The 23257-nt window shown below is 38.8% G+C and overlaps 1 protein-coding gene across 2 annotated transcripts in view; it reads left to right on the top strand.

Moving 5' to 3' along the window:
* The window catches only part of rgs3a (regulator of G protein signaling 3a), a 183133-nt gene extending 160576 nt beyond the window's left edge, over positions 1-22557 (top strand). For both annotated transcript variants that reach the window (XM_088320165.1, XM_088320166.1), the window contains 4 exons: positions 17246-17347; positions 19160-19221; positions 20710-20876; positions 20949-22557. In XM_088320165.1, coding sequence (XP_088176291.1) covers positions 17246-17347; positions 19160-19221; positions 20710-20876; positions 20949-21149 — 532 coding nt within the window. In that variant the 3' untranslated portion in view covers positions 21150-22557. The remainder of the gene's footprint in view (positions 1-17245; positions 17348-19159; positions 19222-20709; positions 20877-20948) is intronic.
* Positions 22558-23257: the final 700 nt, after the last annotated feature.

Raw genomic sequence — 23257 nt, 5'->3', positions numbered from 1 at the left:
AATTTTTGGTTGAAGTGCTTTTAAATGCTGCAAATTGTTGCCATGTTTCTCAACAAGTCTGCTTAAAAATGATGCCAACACAGCTCTCTGGTGGTTTCGCTTTTCCATTGCATTTCTACCTTCCTTAAAATTTTCACCAGCTGGCATTCATTTGGATGGCATTGTCATATGAAGCGTCATTCATCCCTACGGGTCATGCCCAAGAGGACATGTGCATGTTACACTTAAACAAGGCAGTATGACATGGGAATTATTGCTAGGATGACTTATAATTTCTGGACATTTATTATGGGCCATGCACAAAATTAAGGTAGGTTTCCCATTGATACATTTTAATGGAAAGAACTTAATGGAACTGAATACGTAAGCCTTATATTACTGTCGTTTTTACCCAACCCTTATATGGGGAGACATTTTTCTCCAAAATATTTACACACTTAGGGTTCGGAAAAACAACCATATTTACGATTTTATCAAGATAAAAAAAATCTAATGTCTTGATAATTGTTCACGCAGGAAAATCAATTGCATATGTAAATCACAAATAAATATATACATATCTCATCTCATTAGCTGCACCGCTTATCCTCAGTAGGGTCGCGGGGGTGCTGGAGCCCATCCCAGCAATCATCGGGCAGTGGGCAGGGGACACCCTGAACTGGTTGCCAGCCAATCGCAGGGCACACAGGGACAGACAACTCGCTCGCTCAATCACACCTAGGGACAATTTGTACCGACCAATCCACCTGAAATGCATGTCTTTGGAATGTGGGAGGAAACCGGAGTGCCCGGAGGAAACCCTCGCAAGCACGGGGAAAACATACAAACTCCGCACAGTAAGTCCGGTAGCTGGATTTGAAGCCACACGGGAGGTTCCCAAGACCTTAGAACTGTGCCGCACACGCGCTAACCACTGCGCCGCTGTGCTGCCACAGATGTATATGGGGGTAAAGGGGATTAAAATGTAAGGCGCTAGCACAGGGAGGAAATGAAAAACATGAACAAAAAGCACAGTCCGAACAACTCACAGCATGAGGAATAATGCCAGTCTCATCCCTAGAACATTGAAAACAAAAAACAGCTTGATGATTGACAAATAGTAACAATGATGCAGCAGTGTAAAGGCTCTTAAATATAGTCAAAACAACAGTGCGCATTAGGAGAATCTTAAGCAAGGTTTTTTTCAGGTGTTTAGTCGTCAAAAATAAAACCCCATTCTTTATTGTCAGCAGGCAGAAATCAAACACATATAGATACAAATCTCTAAATATCAGAAATATGCACTCAAATGTTTGAATAATTTAACTGAAATGTGCATATATTTACGAATATATTTTTTACACGAAAAGAATAAGAACTTTAAAATGAATAATCTGATAATGTATAAAATATACACATGATTTCTTTATACACATTTTTAAATTTTACTATCAGGGAAATATGCATTCTTTTTTTACATATCTCAAGTCATAATATTGTTGAGATTTGAACTCAAATGTTTTAATTTTTGACACATAATGCGAAATAGTCAGTCAAATTTATACTTTAAAATTAAACTCAAAATTTATAATTTTTGAAATGATATAGGTAAAACAATCTTTTTATACCTTTCTAAATATAGAACTAATAAATTGTAAAAAGAGGAAATCAAATGTTCCTATTTCTTGACTCATAATGAATGTGAAACCATCTGCTTAAATATCTTTAATTTTCAATTCATGATAAACATTTCTCAAGTCATTTATATTTTCTTAAGTAGTAATTTACATGAAACATGCACTCAAAAATGAAACAATTCTCCTGTTACAAATTGTTAAATATACTCGAAATTTGTTTTGACTTCTCATTCTATACTACATGTGAATTATAGACGGGAAATCTTAAAAATGCTCGATGCATAATATATGAAATATTTAAAAAAAGGCTTGGGAATAATAAGAGTTAATTATGAACTTGAAATTCAAAAATTCCTCAATTCATAACATCTGAAACATTTACTCATTTTTTTCATCCCTTAACTTATCTGGAATATAAAATATTTTATTTAAATTTCTCAAATCATAATATCCTTAAAATAAACACTCAAAACCAAACAAAAACCTCAACGGATAATGTATGAGGAACAGCCCTTTAAAAATACTAAAAATCGTCCGGAGCACTGAAAACATGCCAACCTCCTTTTTGTAAAGCTGAGACAGAAAAATTTACTGATAATACCCGCTTAGCGTGTTACAAATAAAAATAAAAGAAATGTTTACATATTAGATGCTAACGTTAACCAGAGTCAGTAAAGGAGTCTCACTATGTTTCGAAAAGTGGATAATTGCTGTCTGTTCTATGGCAGCACCTATTTTACACCCTTCTTTTCCGAAGAGACTAAAGTAGGAAACACATTACGATAATTGGGCAATTTGAGCATTTTTCCAGCTGCAAAAGGTCAGATGTCTCCAAGAGTATTCCCGACCATTTTCCTTTGGTGAAGGATGTGTTTAGATTTTTGGGTTATTTTTCCTCGTAATTTTCGCTGGCCATCTTAAATGATGAAACTGTTCTATGATTTTGATAAATCCTTATATGTGAGGAAATAAGCTTAGCTCAACTAACTCAGTGTTTGTACAGTAAAATGAATTCCCCCCAAAAATCAAAACAAAAACAAAACGCTTAGCAACGGTTCATTGACCTTTTCAAAATTGACTACAAAACTATAACAGTATTTCCTCAATTCTTGCCCTTAATTTATATGTATAATAAACCAGTGTTGGGCACATTATTGAAGAAAGTAATTTGGTACAGTACCTAGTGACTTGATTTTAAAAGTAATTAAGTTACCCCCAAAATTTAATGACACTAAAGAGTAGCGCGTAACTGTGAATGTCTGGTTACAAATTACCGTGTATTTACATGCATACTGTTCGACTCCCTTAAACTGTTTTGCTATTGCCACATAATAAAAGAAATAGAATAAACTGTGTACTGTACTCTGACCTGTAGAAGCAGTGAACTCTTCATATTTATTTCCTTGTGCAATCTTGAGACCATTCAAACGAAGCAAGACACTCAACTTCAAATTTGTCCCTGGACTTCAAACCACTCGAAGATCGCCTTCTCAATTTCAGGCTAATGTCCAAGATGTTCTTCTTTTTTTTTGGGTTTGATTAATATTTGTGTGGGACAGCTCTGTTCAGCATCCTGTGGCACAATAACTTTCAAATGACTAGATACGCTACGGAATTAGCATCCACGAGGACTACGCAAAAAATGCATTGCGTGTGACGTCGTGTGTCCTCTTCTGCGCAAGCATGACATGGTGGCGTTCACACTGGATACGCATGGATGTCGCAATTAGTTGGAAATGTGAAAAATCTCGCAAAAATATCGGATTTCACCCAAAAATCAGAATTGAGCATTAGGCTCAGCAGTATGAACAGCAGCCTAATCGGTTCCTCAGCTAAGTCTGTTGCCTTACATCACACACAGGAACATCTGAGACTTATGTGCGCCTGATGGTCGTGAAAATGCGGTAATCAGTTTGGTTGTGCTCAATTTCCCTCATCCAGAATATCCTAATACTGCAAACCACCATGTACTTGTAATACTGATACCCAAAACTCTGGCTTACTTGCTAAATAAAGCCTCATGTGTACTGTATTGGTTTATTTTGCTCAGAAATTTCCATCTCAGTTTCTGCCCCCAATGGCGAAAATAATACTGTTATATTCATCCATAGATAGTGTAAGTCCATGCCTCCTGCAAGCAACGTACAAATACTTGGTAGTACAGGACACAGCAATCAAGCACACCTTTGGAGCAAACAAGCTCGATGCTTCCTTGATTCGGGAGTACAGAAAGCAGTTTTCTGATTTGTTTGAGTGTACTGGAGCTCATAAAGTGTCACTAGAATTATGTGAAATGCGTATTAATCCATGGAACCTACTAATGAAAAAAAATATGATGCACCAAGGATACAGAAGTCCAAAAACAAATTGGCGAGGGAAAACAGTACTGTATGTTGTATTTTCCCAGTCTCAGTTTTCATCTCATTGTTTCTTCAAACCCTCTCACTTTTTGGCATCATAGTGCAGCTGTTTTCTCAAAACCATCCCTGATACCTTAACCCCAGATTACCCTCCCCCTATTTTTGTGTTGACTCAAGCCAGGTGTTCTCCCCCCAAGCAATGTCAGTCAAACACACTTCATTTGAGTAGCAGCACCAAAGTGGGGTAATAAAAGAACCAAGACGCCCCAAAAACTAACAAGGAATGAGGTCGCTCGCATAAAACCCGTGTTGCTTTGGTTGCTTGTTTACCTTGTTGCTTAAACACAAGAACAGATCTTTTTTATTATTTGTATTAAAAACGTTACATAAACTTAAAAGGGTATCCAACATCCAACCATCTGGTTGTCCGTCCACAGCATCTGATTTCAATGGTACTAAAACACAATGCCGTGATGTAGTTTGTCGGATTTTAAAATATTGTGGTTTTTTAAGTATGAATCATCTTTTTTTTAGACCTCATAGCAACCTTTTTCTATATTTTTCCACCTTACACCCCAGGTTAACTTTTTCCCTTTTTTGATTTACATTGCCCAGGAAGTCACAATAGGGCAGCATGTACTTACATATTGTAAAGAAATGACCAGGGAGCCACAGTGGTTTTAGTTCTGTATTATTTGGGTAATCCTGAAGTACATTTCAGTAACAGAAACGGAGAAAACAAAAAAAATCCTCAACATACCATACACAGAAGGATTATTTATTTCATCGTTAATGTAGAACTGTTTAAGACGTTTAACATAAGCACTCATTTTATTTTTTATCAGTAGAATATTGGAGCCAGGGCACCTGTATAATCCGGCAGGGGTAAACCAGTGAAAGCTGTCGGGCCCTGCTGTTGAACAGAAGAGTGTGTTGTGTCACCCTGATCCGAGTGACCCAGCCCCTTTCTTGTGTCACGTTTCATCTGGAGGGACGAAAGCATGACCAAATTGGGTGCCGAGGTGCTTAACTTGTTTGGGTGTTTGGCCATGGTCAATTTTTTAGTGTTTTTTGCTACTTTTTCCATTTTTTATTTTCTTTGTTTTTGTATGTGTTTTCTTGCTGTTGGTCACCCCTCTCGAGGGATATGACCAGGGTAGATAGAAAGATAAATAGAATATTCCTGACACTGAAACAAAATTATTATAGTCCAAAATCAAGAGTTTTGATAAGGATTTACCTGAAAAACTTGCCTCTTCGGGCGGAATGGCAGCTTCGCAAAAAATATTTTTAGGATTGTATATTTAAATTGCTTAAAGGTAGTCCGTGGTGTCCTTCACAATTCTAAAATGAAATATATCCTCTATTAAGTATGCGTTAACAATGTCCAACTGAGTTCAAAGACACTTTATGCTTTATTTTCGAATGCGCCTACCTGCTTATATCTTACTTTTATCAGGCCCATTATGGTCGAAACAAACCCCCAAAAAGATTAAACAAAAGAAGACTTTATTCGTGCGTGTCTAAAAGATGGACGCAAAATATGTGTTACTCTGCCGCCATCTCCTGCTCTAAACTCATGATTGGAGTCTTACGTTTTAAAATTCCGCACCCCACCTTAAACACTAAAACACGATACAAAAATCAGAAAAGATTAACAACCTAATAGACCACTTTCATGTGACGTGATTGTTTAATGTTCCTCTACAGTCATTGGTGCAACAGCTCCCCTTGTATTTTTCCAGTAGTTGACAGAAAAATGCTGTCCGTACAGTTTGTGACAGCATGTTCGTGAAATGCTTTACAATCTACCTTGTCTATTTCAAATCTTGGTCTCTAGCAGCTCTGCGATGGTTCTGTAATTGGGAACGGACTTGAAAAAAATGAAAGATGATTTGTATTAAGAATGCCTACTTTTACCGAAGACTTCTTCGGCCTACTCACTAAAATATTTTGTGGTTATTGTCAGCATTTTACTCAATATTGCCACCTGTGGCGAAAAGAAGTAACTGCAGTCTTAGTGTCAATCTATGCACAGTTTTTTGTTGTCAAAATGTCTTAAAAATTGTAATCAAACAGGTTCATTGCAATCCCTAGACAGACTTTGAAGGTAGCAAAAATGTGTCCTCACGCTGCACAGTGCATAGTCAGAGTGTTCGTGAAGCACTTTAGAATCGAACTTGTTAATTAAGACTCTTGGTGAAAAAAGTTATGTGGACAGCCATTTTATTATGAACAGGTATTATTCAACTGTGTAGACAAGTCCTTTGGAAAAAAGAAATCCAGTAATCCCTCCATTTTTTAGGTTAATGGGGACCGCAACCACTTGTGGAAAAAGGAAAATCTGCAAAGTAGCGTTGCACCTTCATAAAAGCCCCCAAAGAATAAACTTAGCTCGATATGATGTATTTACCAACTGATAGTATACGAATGTAACAAAAAACAAATACAGTATAGATCTACAAACAATAACACACAACCAATAATACCAGTTGAATGAATGGTTTTATTGTCATTATACAAAAGTAAAAGAAGCTTGTGGGGCTTCTCTTTTCAGTGTAAGAAAGCAATTTACAAAGAAGCCGGCTAGCTGCACGCAAGGATCGGGTGTCCTTGAATGGAGACAGATCTCTGCGATGAATAAAATAAGACCGTCCCGAATGTAACGGTTTCCAGCAAACTGTGGCTTCAAGTCATCTGTTTCATAGCTATTGGACGTGGCTTGGCAAGATGTAGGGTCCGTGGCAGTTGCTTTGAAAAGTTGTTAGCACAGACCTTAGCAGTAGGCCAGACCAGCAGCACCTCTTATCCCCTCTTGCAGACACTGCCCGAGTCGCTTCCAGAACCCGATAATAATCCCACGAAGGACTCGCTGGTGATCACGATTTTGTTGCGCTCTTCTGACTCTACTTGGAGTCCAATTTAATTGATGAATTTATTTTCAATGTAACGAGCCGCTAAAACCTAGCTGTCGCTTTGCTCCCGCTGTTTCACTGAGAGTTTACACCAGCCTATCAGAGTCGCACAAACAGAAAATCACACCATCCTATCAGAGTTGCGCACACAGTCAAACCCACCTAACACAGAGCGCTAACCTTAATTTGTCCCCGCTGAACACAATTAAAAAAAGGGTTTTTACTTTGATTTAAATGCATTTTAGAGTGTGTAATGTGTAATTAAAAAAAGTAAAGGCTTCTACTTCACGGTTTTCCCCATCAAGGGTTCAATTTGGAACATAACCCCCGCAATAAACAAGGGGTCACTGTATTGCAGTGTTCTCGTTTGCCCGCGTCCCTGCATCCTAGACGCATCATTTTTGCTGGGGATGCATAGTGTCAAATCAACTTTTTTCGCACAAAATTGTCATTATTTCCCGATAATTTTTTTAACAAAGATTTTCCGCACTCCAAACTTGTCGTCAGGCAGATCCGCCATTGTTGTTTTGATCTCGCGGTTCGAGTTTTCGTCTGCACGCCAATCTCGGCAAACGAGATTTTGTTGCTTCGAGATTACGTCATTGTTGTGGTGCTTGTCGTTGAGTTAAGGTGAAAATCAACACAAAATTGGTAATTTCTTCAGTGTCAGTAATTAGTCGAAACATAATGCAGAAAGTGATAACAACGGCAATAATTCCGGCACGAAGAAACGGTGGAGAGATTCTTCAGAAGATCTCGAAGGCAAGGAAAACACGTGCGTTGAAGGGAAAGATTCGACAAAAGAAAATAAAAGAAAACTCCTAGCAAGAAAAAGACTTTTCTGGCGAAATGGCATGACAAAAAAACTGGATTGCATAAATCATTTTGCAATACGAACTTTCAGAAAATCACATTGGATCGGCACAACGACAATGAAAACCACAAATTAGCTATGGAAATTCTGTTGCTGCAAGAAGAGAGAGGCAAGTATGAACGGATACGACATCAAAAAGAAGACTTGGTCATGTTTTCAGTGCTAAAGATAGTTAAGTGGATGGCAGTATTTTCAGTATTTTGTATAATGTACAATATTGTGAACTGAAAAATCTGACGCGATAACTGCTTTGTATTACCAATTAACTGTGATGATTAAAACTGAATGAAAATATAGATTTTTATAATTATTTCAGCAATATTATTTTGTGTAATTTACAATATTATTCTGAACTTTAAAATTTTGAAGAAATAACTGATTTGTATTACCAATAAACTGTGATGATTAAAACTGAATGAATATATAGATTTATACAATATATTTGTTGCCGATATACAATTTCAACCTCGATAACACTAAATTTTGGGGACCCATAGATCTCTGTTGGGACCCATAGATTTTAGCGCATGCGAGTCCCCGGGACCCATCACTTTTCAGAGGTAAAATGAACACTGGTATTGTGGTGTTTGTTTGTGTTTTAATTATGACTGCCATCCCTAGCCATTAGGAGTAACTAAAGCCTTAGTGCCAAGTTAATGCACATTTTTTCAGTCCTCAATGCGTCCTAAAAAGCGTATTTAAAGCATTTGTAAAGATGTTTTTTTACTCGCTGCCGCCTTCTCCTGGCTTAAAGTAATCTTTGCAGTCTCTGTCAGCTTGTTCATGATGAGTGCAGGTATGTGTGTTTCGGAGATGCACAGGAATAATTTCCTTCCTGTTTGATCTTTCTCGCGGATTGGGTTGGCAATTGTCTGGACTTAAAGACAATTGCCAACTTTTCATGTGTGACACTTACAAATAGAAACAAAACAAAAACACTGGGACAAGCATGATGTGACTCTCCAACACTACCACCACCCACATTCCTTCTACCTAAATGTTTTCCCTCCCCGAAAAAAAACGTTTGCTAAGAGTAAGATAAAAGCACATAGGCGCAAGGTAAAATGAAGCATAAATACTCTTTGAACTCAGTTGAGCATTGTTAACACATACCGAATGGAGAAAATATTTAACTTTTAAGTTTTTTTAAGGACACCTCAAACGATGCACGCCACCTTTAGGAATGCTCTATGCAGTGAAGCATCGCAAAGACCTTTGCTAACATGCTGTTTTGCAATTACTTTTAAACACTGTTGTTTCAACATTGCTGTCTGTTGTTGCAACGTAGCAACAGCATGCTCTCATTACCCGACACTAAACCATTCATCTGACGTGAGATAAATTGAGAAGGTGTTTAAAACTCCTCTCAAGCTCGTTAATTTTCGCCCTGTAAATCATTTTCAATTGCAAATGATGTCGTACAGCCACGTTTCACACTTGCTAAACAGACTTTGAAGGCGGTAACAATTTGTTTACCAAAAGTGAGCAAAGCCATCCAGGCTCAGTGGAAGGAATCCATCCAACTGTAAACACGCGAAGGCGATAGGGTTTGGTGTAGGTCCGCCTACCGCCAACTGCGGGCACTATAAAGGGTCCAGCCGGGCGAAAGGAATGTAAAGGCAAATAAATTGTCACCCTAGGGACACGCGCTTACATGCCGTCAGGCCAAACAAACACGCGCCCATGTTTCACACGATGGTCGATTTCTCGGAGAAGTACCTTGAAAGGTAAGGAGTGTGTGTTTGTGTGTTTAAGCCTGCTGTCGGAATTCTAAGCTTGGGTATGCGAACCCAACACCATTCTCTCTTGACCGTCAGCCAGCCTGAGAATTCTCGATGGGGCCTCCACAGCTATTTTTTATGGGAGCCGTTAATTGTGAGAGGACATCTATTTTATATTAATATCATCAGACCAGCCTAGATTTTAATAATAGGCCTTGCACAGGGTCTGTGTGAGTGTGTGTGAGTCTCGAAAAATATGGCTCCTCCTTTTGGGTGTCAATCGAGGGAATGGTTGCAGCACATGACTAGGATATATTTAGATACAATTAAGGACAATTCCCCTTTTCATCGTTCTTCTAGGAATTTAGCGATGACCTTATTTCTGATGCCATTAGATTTCTCTCCAGATATCCAACTTTTTGCAGCTGCTGCAGACTGTGTTCAGAACAGAGCAGGACAAACAACAGTCATTTCAGAGTCACTGACCCAAACACAAACATGGACATGATTTGAACCCGAGGTCACATTTCCAGCCTTGTGTAAATAAAGGGTTGTGTTTACATGGCAACTAGTAACAACTGGAAAAATTTAGCTTTAAGGTTTTTGGAAAGTTTTACGAGAAGATACATTGAGGCTGTAATACACAATACAGACCAGTAGTAGGTGTTGTGCAAGGCACAGTTGGTGATGGAGAGCTCCTGGAATTAAAATGTATTTCTTTTTCTAACCAGTGTGTTTAATGCAGGCATGCCGGCCCATTGGATTATTTAAAATAATTCAGTTTGTCAAACAAAAGCAAAGTCATTTCTATCAAAAGTTATTATTTTTTTCGAATGTATGGAAACCAAATGCTCTTTCTGCCCGCCAGAGGGCAAGGTTGATTTTTATAGTGTGGTGAGTAGGTTCAGATGTAAAACTGCATTCTAAAATAAACCAGTTAAAATATTTGATGCCAAACATGACACATTTATTTCCTTGTTGCTTGTGTTGTGTTAAGAAAGGATCCCCTTGTAGGGTAGATTACTAATGTAGGCTGAATGATAAAGCATGATACTGGGAAAACAAAACTAAAAATTTGAACTTGACATTCTTTTACTGACCTGGCCTGCCTCCAAACAGAAAGTCTGGATTTTGCCATAGAGCCAAACTGAGTTTGACATCCCTGGTTTAAAGGGACATTGTGCATTATTTAGCGCATCCCAGTGGCAAAAAACCCCTTCATTCATTAAAGATTGAATAAATAATAATTTAAATAAAATATAAACATACATGAACCATCATATAAACGTGCCTTTTTTTTAAATACTCCTAGGTAGAGAAATAAGCATTCATTTGATCTAAGATATGCCTCACTTAAAAAAAAACGTACATAATGGCCATCTAACTTTCCGCTACGGGTACCTGAAAACCTCAAAAAACCTGGACAAATAAAGAGAAATAAAATAGTATGTTTTGGTCACTTTAACTATTTGTAGTTTGTGTTCTTTTGTGTGCTTTTTAGCACCTGTTTTTGGTTTCAATTAAAAATTCAAATTATACACACTGTCCCTTTAATGCAATAAAGCTGTGAAATTATTAATCTCGTTGTTTTGGGAAAAATAAGAGCATCTCTCTTATAAAAACTATGACAATATAACAATAAAACATCAATGTCTGAACAAATGATTATTTGATCAATCAAAAAATGACTTTGTCCGTTATTCAATTGCCTAAACAACCCAAATGTTTTGATTTCCCTGTATGATAGAAGAACCTTATTTCAAAATAACGTGATTTTTTTAGTTATTTGAGACCTTTTTCTTAGTACTATTATCTTATTTTGCTATATTTTTTACAAATTTTGTAAAATTAAAATGAGGAAAATAAACATTTTGCTTATATTTAACTCTAGTTTTCTCATTTTACTAAATATTTTTTTTCAACTACAAGAGAAAAAATATTTGTCATCTCTAAAATCACCTTCTTTCGCTAATGTAAGGTATAGTTTTTCATTTTTGTCATAAAAAATGATTTTGCCAGAACATAATACTCACAATTATCTAATTTGGTACACAGCAGATAATTTTGTTTATATCAAAAATATTTTATTTATATCACCAAAAACAATTCTTAGCATAAACCTAAAAAATAGGAATAAACAATGTACCTATAGAAAAAGAACATTTTACATGTTTTGGCATTCATTTTCTTACTAATTTTTTTTGTAAAGCTTCTAACTGAACTTTTTGCAGCATAAAGCTATGGCCGAAAATATACTCAATTAATTATTGAGATGTTAATGTCATGAGTGATCCATACATCATGAAGCCAATGTTTTTTTTTTAATCATAATTCTTCTGAAAACTTTTCTTACCTTACCGTTTATTCAAAACATATTGAAAAAAATTCCACTTTGAGCAGGCCATTGAAATGCCTGTTTTCCTATAAACAAGAGTCGTAAAGGACGGAAAGTTTCAATCTTAAGTTAAAAACGCTGTGGTGTAAACAAAGGCGCTCCGGCATTTGTCATTTTCGACCTCACCTCGGTGCTACGCCGTCATCTGCAGCATGCCTGTAGCCTCTCCCAGGGCGCTCGGCCTACTTTGCACACTGCGCAACTAATGTGAGTCAAGCAAGTAGGGAATACAGAGTTGCGGATAATTGCGGACACCCTACACCTTGAAATGTCAGGATGTACTAACGTGATCATCGTATTCCGGCCGCAGGGATGAATAAGCTAATTTCCTGAGCGTCGTTTAAAAGCAGACGACAATGCGGCTATTTCAGGCGACTCGGCTGGAGAGATGACGAAAACCCCAAACTTGGGGAATTGCCGTTTGTGTATTGAGAGTAGTCAATAAAAGTGCTTCAAGAAGTACTGGAACACAAAGCTTATTGTGCGTCCTTTTAGTTTGTGTGCTAGCATATCAGTGTAAAAAGAGACTTCTAACTAACTGCCGTTATGGTGTTACAGCTTTAAATGTTGAGGCAAGGGCTATTCCATAATACTTGTTGCAGCTTTAAATGTCTTTGAAAAATATTTCAAAATTAAATGTGTCAAACATGAACATGCATGCAGGTGAAAACAACTACTGGCTGTTCTTGCACATTTTTTCCTCTTGGTAGCACTGTTGAGCCATGCATGCATGGTCTACTCACTTTAAAGTTGGGGTGGGTCTCATGAGATTTCCTTAAAACGTTGAAAGTAGATAATTTCCCCTATTAAGTATGTGTTTTGCATTGCCCGATTGAGTTCGAATAGCAGGAAAAACAAGGGGGGAGATGTGGAGTGATTTAATTCTAATGCTAATGGTTTTCTGTTACTCTAGCATGAAAATTGTGAAAGTAATAAAAAAACACCGTCTCAGTTACAGTCAAAAAGCTAACCGAAACTCCCAAAAACACAAAAAAAGAAAAGAGTTTATTCAAATGCGTCTAAGAAATCCACCTACTTGCACGCGCCACACAAGCAGCTTGACAGAGGCTGCAATAATCATTTAAGCCAGAAGAAGGCATCAGCTGGGAGAAAATGTTTGAATTCGGAACAGCAGCTTTAAATTAAAAGACAAGAACATCCGTGGGAGAATATTATTTATGCGAAGACGGAAGACTCCAGACGTTGATGCTAATTCCAGGTTTTATATATTTGAATGCATTTGTCATTCTTATGTGTGTTGTTTAATGGTAAACTAAAGCTGGGACATCATTAAACAAGTTAAAGAAGCTTGTGGGAAAAAAAAGACATTGAATTGTTCCAGGCTAACAACAAGCATCATGGTGCATTCAATGAAGCAGGGAATTTGTACAAGCACCCTGTTTACGTTTTAAAGATCTCACAAATAATTAAAAAATCAAAGCAAGCAGACAAGACGCCAACAATTTTTCAAGGGACAGTATGTATTGTTAAGTGCCTCCTAGTGGATTAGAATTGGTTGTACATCAAATTGAGCAGCTGACACAATTGTCAGCCATCTTGCTTCTACAGGTACCCAAAAATCTCAAGAAAAGCTGGGCTTAAAAGTGAAAATTAAAATGGTGCGTTTTGGTCACTTTGAGTCTCCATAGTTTTTCCTTTTACCTCGTGCTTTTTTTGTTTTCAGTTGCACTACACAATACAGCGACATATAGTAGCAAAATGATAGTGTCCCCAATTAAGCAATTGCAGAATTTCTCCAAGCTAGCAACATGGTGCATTCAGGTCAACTGGGAATTTTATTAATGCACTGTGATGTTTCGCTAATTTGACAGTTTTTCTTTGAGTTTTATTTCTTAAAGATCCATTCATGTTTTTCAAAAATTAGACCGGATTCCGAGTATTGTTATGATTTGGTTCTGATTTGGAATTTAAAAATGAAATAACAACACAAAACACAGAGTCCTGTAGACGCCAGAAAGGCCCATTATTTATTATTGCAGATTTCTTTTTGAAAAATGTGCAGAATCAAAATAAAAACTTAGCAGTATCTATTGACAGCCACATGATGGCAGGACAAAGCTCAGATCAAAAGTCATTACATCATCCTCACTGCATTACCACACAGATACATACCATAATGAAGATTGAACCACAAAGTAATTTTTTTCTCTGAAATAAGAATTCATCCTCTGTTTGACCTGAACCGTATCCTCAAATTGAGGAAGATGTCAAGTAATTCGGTGTATCAACTCACCACCTTTAAAAAACTGTATGTGATTGGGATAATCTTATATCCTTAGGACTGTTCGCTTCGGAGTGCCCCGTTGTTTCCAAAAGCGAGGGCAGCGTTTCACATCTTCTTTTTGGCTAATTCGCACAGCGCCTTGAGAATCCTATTAATCAGACTATGAGTCATCGCTCGTGTGTGCCTGCGTGACTGAGTGTGCTACAGCATCCACATCGAGGTGTTTCGTCGCATAGGGAGAATCGGTTATGAAATTGCTCTCAAGGGAGGTTTGAGTACGCAATTGATTTTCCTCCAGAATGAACAATAAAGCAAAAATGATGTGTATTGTATGCACATGTGTTACTTGCATTATATACCTTAATTCATGAGGAATGTGAATAAAGACAATAGGTAAGCACAATTGCTTGGCGATGCTCTTCCAGCAACTCATTGTTAGAGCTTATTAAGGGTTCATGAATATGAATGACAATAATGTTAACGCTAGAAGAGTTGTTGTGAGTGTTTGCACCTGGAGAAGTGTCTTATAATGCCAATCTGAGTCCAGATCCACTTAACGTTCACGGTTCACGGATCCCTTAACCACCAGGGTTGTCGGGGCACCACTTCATGTGGTTTGTCTTGGGTTAAAGTACAGCCTTGCAGTGCGCATCCCACTCCAGGCTATTATTGGTAGGGGTCGCCGATGTACTTCAGGGAAAAGCGACATCTTTCTTAAGAGATGAGCCAGATGTGTGACAATACTGATACTATAACCTAAATCACTGGAGAAAAACTATTTTATTTCAAAATTTCGAGTAGTACATCAGTATTTAGCTCTAAAAATGCAGGACACTGAGTATCATTTGATCACTAAATGTCACTGTATTGTGTTGTGCACCTGAAAACAATCTTAAAAAGCGGAAAGAATACTACAAATGACGGAAACTTAAAATGACCAAACTGCACAATTTGTCATCATATTTTTTTGCCCAAGCTTTTGCAAGTTTCTTGGTCTTTCAGTTACCCGTAGCAGCAAGATGGTAGATAATTATGTGAGCACTCTCTAAGTGAGGCTCATGTTATACAAATGCAAGTTTTTCGACCTAAGAGTTTTTTTACAAATCTGTGTTTATATGATTGGTTATGTATATTTACTCATTATTTGTATAAATATATATGTTTTTTACCACTAAGGGGGGCTAAATAATACACAATGTTCTTTCAGGGAAATAACTATGTACAAATAATTTTTAAGTGCCCTTCGATTAGTGGATGGGCGGCACGGTGAATGAGTGGTTAGCGTGTCTGCGGCACAGTTCTGCGGTCATGGGATCAAATCCAGCTACCAGCCTTCCTTTGCGGAGGTTGCATATTCTCCCTGTGCCTGTGCGGGTTTCCCCTGGGCACTCCGGTTTCCTCCCACATTTTAAAAACATGCATGTCAGGTTAATTGGCCGGTCCAAATTGTCCCTAGGTGTGACTGAGCGAGTGAGTTGTCTGTCTCTGTGTGCCCTGCGACTGGCTGGCAACCGGTTCAGGGTGACCCCTGCCCACTGCCCAAAGATAGCTGAGATGGGCTCCAGCACCCCCGTGACCCTACTGAGAATAAGCGGTGCAGGTAATGGATGGATGGATAGATTAGTTGATGACATTTTATAGCGCTATATTAAGTATTGTGTTTGTTTATTTTTGTATTCACTTTTTGAGTCCAGTGTTAAAACAGAACAGTATGCATTTTTACTTGTGAGACTACAAAAAGACTTGACTCACTTTAAAGAGTTTAAATTAAGCAAAAACAACCGTTTAGCCTATGAACGTATTGCAAGCCAAGAGTGGCTTATTAAGGTTCGTGCATGTGCATTATTCTGGGAATTTGGCTCTTCCACTTTCTGTAAATAAGTATATTTAGTGTCATTTTGTAATAGGTCTTATATTGGAAGCTGTTAAAATGTTAGACCTACACAAACGACCGTATATAGTTGGATAGCTTGCCAACACAACAGACACGACGTTTTATTTTGAAATATTGCATAAGGATTTACCTCTAAGAAATGGTTTTGCATCTCTTCCACAAATGTTCTCGTAGAAAAATCTGTGTCCGCAAGAGATTATGACTATAAAACCTTATGTTCATCAGTCCTGATCGTAGACCAGATCTCGTACTTAACCAGTCAGATACTGCAATATTGGGCCTGTAATAGATCACGTGATCGAATTGAGAAACTGAACAAATATTCTATGTATTGACGTCAAAACCTCTTCCTCTTCTGCCCAAATATATATCCCACGCTAGCTTCTAATGTAAGATATCATCACACCTTATTATGATTCTGACTAGTTATGTGGATGTCTATTTCGGTCCCGTTCCTTAATTTTATCTCGCACCCCCCATGCCCCAAGACTTTGAATTGGGCTTTGGATCGACCCCCGGCAAAAGGACGGTCGTGCTATCGGTGAACTTGCCAACTCACAGTGGAAATCAAAAGCAGGGACTCAGGAAATGGGTGTTGAGTGAGGTCACATCCCAATTACGGCGCATGTGCTTTAGGTCGGGAAAAGCCAGGACATGCACCGTGGGATTAGGAGAATGTGCACATTTCCGTCGGAGGCCTCCGGGATCGTTACACCTTGTGACGAGCACGGCTCTCGCTATCTCTCTCACATTGTAGTCAGGGTGTGTGTTGTAGAGGGGTAAAAAGTTGAAGCAGGTATGCGTCACGGTCAGGAGAATTTTTGAAATGCTGCGAACGGATTCGGGGGGCCGCAGATGCCTTGGTCCTGGGGGTCGGCTCCCTCTCCATATTTCCTCTGGGAATGAACAAACTGGAGGAGTGAATATCGAGGCTGTCTCTTCCTCAAGCGACACTTTGGTTTAGTCCCTGCCAAGGGCACATCTACAGGAGAGTTTTTTGGGGGGGATAAGACGACTGGCATGAGAGAGTAAGAACAAGTGACAACACTCCTTTTCGGAATATCCCGTCTCCACGATCCCGCCCAATTGCCTCAAGACCTAGAAATGTATGAATGCTTTTATCTTTCTTCGTCTCTGCATGGAATGAATTAATGACATTGGACTCTGGATTTGTTGTCATGCTCAAGTTTTACGGACTAGCCTGATTCTTCTCTTACTCTCACAGGGCCAAAGACATGAAGAACCGCTTGGCTTTTCTGCGGCGGAGGAATGAATCTCCGGGAAGCAACCCAGCCGGAAAGCTGGACAAAACCATGAAGTCAGTCAAGTAAGTGGCCTCTTCCTGCCTGTGTGTGTGGGTGTGTTAGACACCTTTCCGGGTCTAGTTTAAGTCCGGGTGACCTGACGGCGGTCTCGGAAAGGCGGACATGTGCGCAGTTGAATGGGAGGCACTTACTGGCATTGTTTTAATTTGTAGCTCGAATTCCTAATGAAGAATTTCAGCCCAAGTATTGACTGAAGTTACCAGGAGTACTTTGTCAGTAAAGGTTTTTGGAGTAGAGGTATAGGGGCATATCTGGGTTGCATGATTCAGTCCTTTTTTGCCATTTGTTTTTTGCTTAGAAAAAATATACATCTTGTGAGACGATTAAGCAATTTCATTGACCATATTTTCACGACCATAAGGCACATATAAATTTCTCAGATTTTCTTCAAATTGTGCAGCGCACCCTAACGTACAGTGTTCCCTGTGTGATGTTAGACGTTTTTGTAGGATTTCCAACTAAATGAGACTTTAATGGCATCTCCTATGACTTCTAAGCTTCTCTTGTTTTAACGATAAAAGCTTCCCACTTGTGCTGTAGAAGACTCGTGACATCACTTGAAATGTTTGTGAATGTACTCATGAATGCTAACGCTTAGAGAATCTAGCAATTTGAAAGTTGTTGTGCTAATGGAGGCTGAACAGGGTTGTCCTCACAAATATTATTTTGATCCAAAACTTCACTTTACCTCCATTGAATGCTTTCCGTGTTTTCGTCTGTTATGGTGTCTTGTATTCTGCGCTACGCAGAAGATAATGAAAACCAAGGAGCCGCGAGAGATGTTGTTCCTAAATTTGACTCCCCTGTAAAATCTGAATCCCTGCGTGTGAATGCGCACAATGCCACTGACAGAATGTGTGTCTGGTTCATAGTCCATATAATGAGTTTATTAAGACATATGCAAACCTCATCAACACCACAGCACTGAGTAGCATAGTTCACATGAAAGGGAGTCAAAAATGGGCACAACAGCAGCAGCTGCATGAGGGCACCCATACTCTATCGTGCAGTGTTAAATACAGAAATAAGACCAGCTACAGAGACCATGCTCTTGAAAATTCTGAATTGACTCACACTAAAATTAAAGGAAGTTTTAGCCATGTATATACGTATATATATAAATATATATATATATATATATATATATATATAGAGAGAGAGAGAGAGAGAGAGAGAGAGAGAGAGAGATTGTGTCCCCTCGGGGAAATTTGTTTTCACAGACCCGCAAGATAAATATAAAACAAGGATAAATATGAACAATACACAGGACATAAACACCCATCTATTTTGCTGAACCTTGTTAATCAGCAAGGCTGTTGAAGTGAGATCAGTATTTCATAGCTTTCCAGACACAGGCAGCATGTAAATATCTCACCATTACAAGACAGATTGTCTGCTGAGTTCAAATGATAAGCTCCAAGCCTCCCCATTCAGTGGAGGGAGCATGAAAGGCGGTGCGTCTGGCAATGGAGATTGGAGACAGTTTCTCTTAAGGGGGAGGACGCTCAAACCATAACATCGCTCCATAGGCTGTTCCAAGCTCCTCCTATCCCTCCTCCCCGACTTCCATTCATTGGGATTATAAAAGCCTCCTCCTCCTTGGTGGTGTCATTCATGCTCCTCGGTGCCCTTGCTACTCACTAGCCTAAAACCAATAACTGAGTTTGAGACTCAGAATAGAGTAACTAGAAGGAAGGAAGGAAATATTAATTTTGGCTCAATCCCGTTGCCCGGTGCTTCTGGCGAATGGGTCACACCATGAGAAATCTGGCAGAGATGGGCTTACTGAAGAACCGCTCTGCTTTTATCTGCAGACCCACCCCGGAGGATGCACTTAAGTGGGGGGAATCGCTGGACAAGCTGCTGGCGCACAAATGTAAGTGCCTTGAATTATATCTCTTGGATTTACATTGTGCAAGTATCTTCACGCATGTCGTCGGGACGGAGTATTCAATGCACTTCTGCGGGTTGATGCGTCGTCATGGCAATTGCATGTAGACAGTCCTTGGTTGGCAAGTCAATTCCGGGCATACCGCAAAGATAATGAGTCTTCCTTGCGTCCCCTTCTGTCGCCATCTCCTTCAGTTTTGATCAAAACAGAGTAGCTGATTTAAATCTATTGCTACATCTGTCCCTAACTCCGCATTTACATTCCTCTCTTCCGCAGAGTGAGGTAAGACTTCCAGCCAGCCTTGGCTCATACTTATCAACCATGCTTCTAAAACTATGGGAACGGAAAGGCGAAGGCGGGGAAGTGTGGGCAGATTCGGCTTCCTGCCATTCTCTGTCGGACATTCGGTCTTCCTTAAATCATTAACTCGGCTCTGAAAAGTCCGACAGCTGCACGGGCTTCAGTCCCGTTGTTGTGAAACAGCCTCGGCTTTGTCAGAGTAGGCTGTGAAGAAAAAGTCACTGAAATTATTTTTGGGCTGAGATGCGGTTTGAGCAAATACTTGAGAATAACGCAGTGTTCTCCAAGACCCAGTTAGGTCAATGTTTCTTTCAGGGATTTTTCCATTTTCTCAAAACCAACAAGTAGTAGAACAGTTTTTCAAGACCCAGAACCATTACATTCACGAGTTCGCGGCTATCTTGAGGTAGTATATTGCACTAAATGTGCAAAATTAGGAATCTTTATCACCGTCTGAAATGGTCAACAGTTTTGAAAGCTCTTTAGTTAGAACATAAACAGTACCAACGACAAACAAGTACCAGTTGCATGTTTCCTTACTTTGAGTCATTAGTAACCAACCAAGCCGAAAGCTTCATTATTGGTATTGATTAGCTCAAAGGGCTACTAGCTTGATATGCATTTACAAGTTATTGTGTTGTTACCATATTACCATCATGTTTCAACTATTGGAAATAGGGTTACAATAGGTTAAAAATAAAACTTCCCAGAAACTCACAATTGGTGAGCTATTTTAAGAACCTATCCGAGTGCTACTTTGGTGTTCTTAGGGGAATACCACATCAGTGACCCCTGCTTTCGGTAGTACCGTTCCCCAAAATACAATACTAGCTCTGTTAGGTATAACATTTCTAATATATTTCAATGCTTCTGTTTAAAGAATATGGGAATCTAATACACAGGCCAAATTGTTTTTCTGTTCTAGGAGCTTTACAACCATTTCATAATGCGGGTTTTGGGGTTGCTTGTAAAAGATTCCGTGCGAGTATAAGATATTTAGTTAAGAAGAGTTCTTTCTTTTGCATGTCGCTTTATTCCTTCCACATGACTCAAAACGGCACATCTATTTTCGGGTTCACCAACTTTACAGAACGTTGTCATGACGCCCAAGTCAACGCTTGCTTTTGTTTATCCTCCTCATCATGGCTCCTCTAACACTCTGTTCGCCTTCAGATGGTCTGGCAGCCTTCCGAGCATTCTTGCGCACCGAGTTCAGCGAGGAAAATCTGGAATTTTGGCTGGCATGCGAGGAATACAAGAAGATTAAATCGCAGTCCAAGATGGCCTCCAAGGCAAAGAAGATCTTTGCAGAATATATTGCGATTCAGTCTTGTAAAGAGGTAAAGGAAGAACACACAGTCCCCTCTAAATATTTTCATCTTTTTTGTTTTAACAACGTTTTTCTGACCTAGGTGAACCTGGACTCGTACACGAGGGATCACACGAAAGAAAACTTGCAGAATGTGACTCGCTCGTGTTTTGAGCTAGCGCAAAGGCGGATATACGGGCTTATGGAGAAAGACTCGTACCCCCGATTCCTGCGCTCAGAACTCTACTTGGACTTGATCAACCAAAAAAAGGCCAGCTCGACATCGACGTCCTCGACGTCATAAGAGGACGGATGAGGATGGAGCGTGTTTGGGATGCCAAGTTTCTTCTGTCTTGCCTTTTTTTAAGTTGTGTCTGTCTATCATCCTGTGTTTAATTTGTTTTGGAGTGGATGCAGCAAAGCTAACGGCACTGCAAAGGAATGTAATTCACTCATTGAGTGGATGGACTGTTTGAAGCTGGGTGCTTGTCAAATCACTGTCTTGTAAGAAAGGAAAATTAAGGACGGAGTTTCGGAAAAAAAAAACTGAAGACAGTCCGGTACTGTTTGTCTATTTTATTTTCTTGCATTGTAGTCCATTTTTGTTTTCATTTTTTAATCACGGTGAAACCACTTGCAAACTGCTGGTACGACAACATAGACCCATCTTTGTTCCCTCAAAGTCTTGTAGAGAATTGTAGCTCTCTTCATGACCGTCTATGACCCTTCTGAACGACTGTGACGAAGACGGACAGAGAACGCATTGGATGGACTTCGTATGGAAGTCGTATTGACAGCGAGAACAAAGAGGACTTGGGACAGGAGAAGCCAAATGCCGTTTTCCTTCAAACACGTAGCTGATAAACAAGGAAGCGTCTCTCAGGACAAGTTTTTCTGACCGCTTCTTTACTTGCACTCCTTTACTTATGCTGAGCAATACACAACAAGTAACTTGGAAAACTTCATTTTTTTGCCTATTTATTTAGAGTAAAGGATAACTGGCTGGACACCTCCAAAAGCACTCAGCTCAAAGCTTTCCTCTTTACCACCTAACAGGTCCAACGCTGTCCTGAATTTAAGTGCAATATTTGTATTTTTCACGTATTGTTGATATTAATATTATTATTGGTTTGTTCAATTACTTAGACTTTTGAGGCAGAGAGCTTTAGATCTCAATTAACTTTATACGTTAGGAGAGGAACATTAGAGCTCTAAGTTTTACTTAACTGTTAAAACGCTCAACAATCCTATAAGTTGTTCCATGGATTCAGAGCAAATGATGATTTTAACTTGTGTGTTTGCCCCCCGGCAGCGGGCCGCCGGGAGCATTATGGTTGTGAATATATTTCTTTAAGAAAACGATGTGATTAAAGACGCAAAAAAACGTGACGGGAGTTTTCCCACTGGTTGTGACGTTGGGATTCATCTGTATTTATGTAAATACAAAGACTCTCAAAAACTATAAAAAGACATGTAATAACAAAATAGTTGACAAGAGAAGCGCACATTGCTGTCCCTTTTTTTTTCTCTATCATTCTCTATATCCCAGTCTTACGTAACAACACTGCTTGTAAGATTTTTTTTCTGAAGACATTTGATCATTTTCACTGTTTACAAAACAAAAGGCATCTTCTGTGATATCAAGTGAAAGCAACAGATTGCATCTGGTGTCAATGCTAACGATAAATAAAACAATCCGCTGATCAAGTCAACCTGTGTTGTTCCTGCATTATGTGTTTTTTTTACAATTACTGATGACAAAAACTACAGTGTCTTATCTGGGACAATTTTATTCCTGAATTTTAGAAACAGGACAAGCATTGAGAGAACATGTATTGACAAGGCTAGCTAATAAAGTTGTAGTTTTATTGAGCTAAAGCTTACAATAGCATGATATATATATATATATATATTTTAACACATTAACATTATGTTCATATTTATTTTAATACACGCATTGTGGGCAGTTAAACATTTAACGCTGACATAGGTTACTAAAAAAGCTAACTAGCCCAGTTCACACATGGTATCCGTATACAAACGCTAAGTTTTTTGAAATGGCGTATCCACCTGGAGTGTATGTTAATTTTTCTGCCATCAGAATCATATTATACCATATATGTTTGCTTTTTATCTAGCTCCTGAGGTTCATTCTGTTCACCCAGCTGTCAGTCTCAGGTATGAGTAGGGTTTATTAGTATGTTTTATTTCACAATTCATCAATGCCATGAGCCTATCACAGGCTGATAAGGTAAAATGAAATCATGTAGAGAGACTAAACATTAGAAAAGACAATATCAATATCCCCTGGGTGGAAGAGTCACTCTAGTTAGGAAAGATAGACAAAGTTTTTCTCCTCAGTTGTCGCAATCCTCTGAATGAAAATGGGCAAGATATTGCTAAACAGAACGC

This window comes from Urocampus carinirostris, chromosome 16, assembly GCF_059441175.1.
Source record: "Urocampus carinirostris isolate Australia breed hairy pipefish chromosome 16, RoL_Ucar_1.0, whole genome shotgun sequence".
Taxonomy (NCBI): domain Eukaryota; kingdom Metazoa; phylum Chordata; class Actinopteri; order Syngnathiformes; family Syngnathidae; genus Urocampus; species Urocampus carinirostris.
The sequence above is the reverse complement of the archived record's forward strand: the minus strand, read 5'-3'. Positions and strand labels throughout refer to the sequence as shown.